At 35.3% G+C, this 6,000-nt stretch overlaps 1 protein-coding gene across 6 annotated transcripts in view; it reads right to left on the bottom strand.

Annotated features, from left to right (window-relative positions):
- Nucleotides 1-609: 609 nt before the first annotated feature.
- RPGRIP1L (RPGRIP1 like) overlaps nucleotides 610-6,000 on the bottom strand; it is a 134,788-nt gene continuing 129,397 nt past the window's right edge. For all 6 annotated transcript variants that reach the window (XM_069082469.1, XM_069082471.1, XM_069082472.1 and 3 more), the window contains one exon: nucleotides 610-3,594. In XM_069082469.1, coding sequence (XP_068938570.1) covers nucleotides 3,482-3,594 — 113 coding nt within the window. In that variant the 3' untranslated portion in view covers nucleotides 610-3,481. The remainder of the gene's footprint in view (nucleotides 3,595-6,000) is intronic.

The raw sequence follows: 6,000 nt of genomic DNA, 5'->3' as shown, positions 1-6,000 counted from the left end.
CTGGAGATTGTTTATGTTCTGTATAAGGGGATATAAAGCAGGGCTTGCTCCTATTCGTGGATCTAATTAGGCATGTTACCCTATCTATAATAAATCATGTGTTTAGTTTTTCTTTGTTAAGGCACTCAGAGGCCTTCAGGCATGAGCGACTTATTAAAATGTACTCTAATAGTTGGAGATGAATTATCATACTGATATTGTCAATTGCTTGATAGTTTTACATCCCAAAAGCTTTCCCTTGTTGGTTCTGTACTACAAAGATGACATTTTATTCTGATATTCGTTCATAAAACTGACTTACATTTTTCTGTCTAATGCATAAGGCAATCATTCTGAATTCGGTAATAGTTTCAGTTTGACTAAAAAGAAGTTATTTTCCAAATCCACAAAAAGTTGAGCAGATTCTTGTAAGAACACGTGTAAGAACTGGTTTTCATTGTCACAATTCAATGTCAGATTACCAAAATAATTTATGTTTTGTTGTGGGAACATGGGTGGATGCAGAGCTTCCCAAATCACATGACTACTTCTCAGACCACACTTTCTTCATAATATTCAGAAATTGTTCATGTTTTGTGGTAATGAATGAACAACAGGAACAGTAGAATTTCAATGTGGGCATTCTTTTATTTGATTAAAGATATTCTCTACTTAATTCTTAAAGAACTAATATAAATTAAGCAGCAGTAAACTATGGTAATTTGGAAAATGTGTTACTGCAAAGAGTTTAGAGAAAAGTTCCTTACATAAACCACATTGTTAACTATAAAACTTATTTTTCTCAACTGTTTCTTATGACGGAGACTAGAAATGTGATATTACTACAACAGGCAAAATGATATGAACTTAAACAAAAAAAGAAAAATCATGTTTCTATTTAGACATCTAAATGAAAGCATAGGCCACAATAGAAACATCACACTGATTGTTTATATTTATACCCACTGCCGAACATTTACAGAAGTGTTACCTTAAGCTGGGGTGTCTGTATAGCTGGGGTCTTCGCTAGCTTCTAAACCCCATCTATGGCTGAGGTTTGGCTGACTCATAAGAAATAACTTTAGAGACTGGACTTTCACTGGAATGTAATAGATGGTGAACATTTCAATGTGCTGAGGTAAAAAAAAGGCAAAAAGATATCCTAATATAAGTTATGAACATCATTTGACATATTAATGAAAATAGAGTAATAAAATCTAACTACTGAAAAATATGCCAGCAGATTTAAAATCTGCTACACAGATGAACGTTTAATTGATTTAGGATATGCTGAAGTTGATAATTTCTAAACTAGATCAGAAGGATTAGATCTTATGTTCTAATAAATATGAATAAGACATAACTAAATATCTGATATTAGCACAAAGTGCAGTATCCAGAAGGAAATAGAGTTGACAAGATTCTGGAATACAGCTTCCTGATCAAAATTTCCACCTCAGTTCAGAGACCACAGAGTCCTTCCTGAGCAAGCTCCTTCTCTCTGTAGGAAAGGTATTTAGTTTGGGTTGTAGAGTATTAAAACAATAACAGAAACCTCCTGGGAGAATACCACAATAAATGTCTTGAAATCACTCAGTTGATCTTAGTGTATAATAATCTGGCTGTTTTAAATTACTGCAGGGAATATTAAGGTCCTTAATGACAATATAACTGCACGAAGCCAAGGAAAGTTAGAAAGAATGGCCAAAAAGATGAGCTAAGAGTCAGCCAAAGTGACAACAAACGTGGCTGTTTACTAGGTTTGGAGTGGTATAGTCTGCAGATGTTTGTGGTCTCTCAAAGGTTCCAGAAGAACGGGTTGTTCTGAGGATTTGCAGAGTTTGATGAGAGAGGAGGGCTTCTCTTTGAGATGGTAGGCTCCATGACAGAAAGGCCCAACAGCACAGAGCAAAATTTATAGATTTCTGTGGTCAGATCATACTCTATTGGCCTTAAAATGTACATCAACAAATTAATATTGTACGGATGTAATTTCAAAGTCTCCTGAAGATGAAGAACCATTATTGAAGCCATTAGAGCACAGATGGTTCAAAGTATATGCAGATATTCATACTTGCATTTTTGCATTATAGCTGCCTTTTTTTTTTGCTGTTGAACTGTAATGAATTGTCTCATAATCTATTCCATCTTCTTGCCATTAGCAGGCTTTGAATGTTCACAAATAGGAGCAAAGAACTCATTTTCCAGAGCTTTAATCACACAAAGAGGGAATGCCTAATTCTCTAAATGAAATGGTCTGTGATCACTGAAGCAGAGATTTAATATATCACGGCAAATTAGGTAGATTTTAATAAATTACTTATCTCTCTGAATACTTTACATATGCTTAAGAAGGAACATAGCCTGTTTGCAAACAGTGAAAACCCACAGCCTATAAAATCCTTTGAAGAAAATGACAAATAAAAGAGTAAATTAAAAAATGAAATGCATTATATCCTAGACCTCTAGAGACAATTCTTTTGCAGCATTGATTCACAGCTCCATTAAAAATATCAATTAAATCCTTCATTGAGATTGGTTAAAAGCTAGAAAATTAACTTTCTGAGCTGCTTTTCTAGGTCTAGTTATCCAGATACAACTAAGCATTGTACATGCTTGATGTAAATTTTAAAATTGATAAAAAGATACTTTCCTGTCTCTTCAGTTCTAACTAAACATGTTGGAACCTAAGCCATGCTTTCAATACTTTCTTTCTATAAAGGATGCCCAGTTTTCAAAATGTAAATTTCTTACACCTATATCTCTGCGTATTCACAACCGTCCTTCTTTCTATACCCCCATCACAAATATCTGATAATAATGTTGGTTGAAGGAGTGAAGTTATTTTTTTAAAAAGACCAAAAAAACCCCCCAAGCTTGCAGTAATTTAATAAGTCTTCTGGCTAGTCTCATTCTTTATATTTAATTGATAGAAACTGCATGCATCAAAGAAATGCATACTGAGCTTTAATGTGCATAAAATGGATATTAGCATTTTAAAGAGGAAGATTAACACATTAATCCAAGTAATTTTCATATATTGCTTCTAATAAAATCTTCACAGTAAAAAAACTCTTAATGAGGCTAATCATAGCATTCCATTTAGTTGGGTGATTAGGGATAACATAAAAGTATTTTTTCATAAGTTTTCGAAGACATGCTTCTTGCTTATTAAAAATAAGAAACTGATTTGCCTTCTTTCTCTTCATAGGAAAATGCAGAAAATGCAAATGAGTATTCCTCATGCCATCATGTAGGTATGAATTATTGAAAAGGTGCTGGCCACTGTGGAGGTCTGGGACCCTGGGGGACAGCAGTTGTGGGATGGAGGGAATAGAAAAATAAACAAATCAAAAAGTATACAAAACTTTACAACTTCAAACTCAGGCTTTACTGTGCATAAATTATACATTAAATATACTGTAGTAATTACAAAAGCCTCATCTAAGAGCTATCGATGGGAAAATTTACTCAGGAGAAGGCGATGCCTTAGGAACATTTTCTACGTCTCCAATTCATCTCTGTATTCCTCATAGATGGAGTACAGGGCATGCAAGGCCTCCACTGTTATTCTAAGCTTGCCAATTACTTCACCGTCCACTTGTGCATCAAATACTGGGGAAAAAACAAGAGAAAAACAGGAACAATTTCAATTTCCAAAGTTTAGTAGTTTTTTTTTTTTAATAAAGGCAGACTATCCCATAGAAATGTCTATCAATTTAAAAATCACAATCACCACCTGGGTAAAAACTGTACATTTAAATCTAAAATTTGATTCAATGAGGTTTTGGAAGCCCTGAATTTTATATATATGTATATACATAAATATATACACACATACATATGTGTATATATATGTATATATATATATTTGTAACTGGTTCCTAGATATACAATAGTTTTATTTATTTTTTTTTATATTTACAAGAAACCAATGGATGCAATACTTATATACAGAATAACTTCCATCTCTAAATATGGCATGGGGTCCCCTCCCCATTATTGCTTAGTTTAACAATACTGAGGGTTATACTAATTTTCAAAGAAGACTTTTGTAGCTGTCTTAGTATTATAACTCCTACAGTAAGAGGCATAAACTTCAATAACAAAAGAAAGGCCAACTTCTACTAACAAAAATATCAAAATCGCAAATTATGGCAAAAAACTTGCATAGTTACTAATTTTGAATCATATGAAAGTATAAATGAAAAAAAGAGTTTTCCCCCTTTATAGGTATTATAGGTGAAAAGGTAGGATATTCAGGACACAGAGGTGAAGGAAGACAGAGAGATCAACACTAGACTTTCAGGAAAAGTTGCTACAGGAGAATGTTGCTATGAAGAAAGAACATGTTCCATCATGCAAATAAAGTACAGTCTGATAGAGTCAATAGGGTAAGTTTTTCACAGAATATTATCTGATATTCTTACCATTAAATCATGCTCCTCTCTTAATATTAACCCATATATACTCCCAATAGTACTATAGCTCAAATTTACCTGTTTACTGTCTCTACCATATAAGGCCTCAAGCAAAAGAGGGCACTGGGGATATAAATAAAGGCAAAAACCAGGATCCCAACCCTCTTCTCACTTCTTTTCATTGAGAAACAGCAAGAGGAACAAAATTTAGTTATTAAAAACTCAAAAAATAATGTAATGATATCCCATGGAAGGAAAAGACAGAGTATTAAGTGTCTTTATTTGCAAAATTCAAGCTATCAACAAAAGGTGCCCTTTTGTCAAGTAGAGTCATCAAAATAGCTCATTTAAAAATAGATCTTATTACTTGGTCTGATCTTGATGTGTGAACTTTGGGCTGTAAATAAAACTGACGCAGGACAGGGACCTTTGTGGAAGAACCATGTACATTTTTTATAGGCTCTGCTAACTCTGGCAAGTGAGAACAGGAATAAAACCTGTTCTCATCGCCCAGCTTTCTTCTCCCCCACACCCCTGGTATATTCCTAGGAGGGCCCTACTTATGATGTTAAAATGAGCATTCTTTATTTACAATATGCAATTCCATCAATTTGGCCCACAAAAGAGAAAGGGAAGTTACTCACGCAACAAGCATTTATCAAGTACTTATTAAATGCCAGGCACCTTTTATGTACTGGGGATGCAAAGAAAGGCAAAAAGAGGTTGTCACTCCTCGAAAAGCTCACGTTCTAGTGGTGGCAACAACATTCAAACGACTATATAAGAACTACACGGGCAAAGGGGAGGGAAGTTGGAGGGAGGGATGGATGATGGAGAACCTGTCAAGGCTTTCTGTAGAAGGCTGACTTGAGGTGTCTTGAAAGAAGCCAGAAAAGCCAGGAAGCAGCAACAAGAAAGAAAACATTCCATACATGTGGAACACCCAACAAAAAGGCATGGAGTCAGGAGATGGCAGAGTCTTGTTCAGGTAAAGCAAGGAGGACAGTGTCACTGGATTACAGAGTACCGGCAGGGGACTGAAGATCAGAAAAGGAGGAAGGGGTCAGGTTGTGAAGGGCTTTAAAAACCAAAAAGAGGATTTTACATGTGATCCTGGAGGTAACACTGGATTTTATTGAGTGGGGAGGTGACGTGGTGGACGATCACTTGGGCACCTGAATGAAGAATGGACTGATATGGGGAGACATTTGAGCTAGGGAGACCAACAAGAAGCCTGTTAGATGAGGTCTTATACTAAGGTGGCAGCTGTGTTAGATGAGGTCATATGAAAGATGCTGTGAAGGTAGAAATGACAGGACCTGGCAACCGATGAGTTTGAGATGTCTGTAGGAATTCAGTTAAAAGATGTATGATCAGATGTCGAAAGAGAGGTTAGAGCTGGGTAAAGAGATCTCAGAATCAATTGCACAGAGAGGATAACTGAATCAAGGGCCACTGATGAGGTCACCAAGACAAACACTATATAAGAACAAGGGAAGAGAGCCTAGCACAGTCTTAGGGGATAACCTCAATTAGTATGCATAACTTTTTTTTTTCCAGTTTCAAAATGATGTTTATTGAACATAAGTACTTTACACTT

This window comes from Petaurus breviceps, unplaced genomic scaffold (assembly GCF_028583685.1).
Source record: "Petaurus breviceps papuanus isolate PSGF00001 unplaced genomic scaffold, PetGlider_PUasm1.0 171, whole genome shotgun sequence".
Taxonomy (NCBI): Eukaryota; Metazoa; Chordata; class Mammalia; order Diprotodontia; family Petauridae; genus Petaurus; species Petaurus breviceps.
The sequence above is the reverse complement of the archived record's forward strand: the minus strand, read 5'-3'. Positions and strand labels throughout refer to the sequence as shown.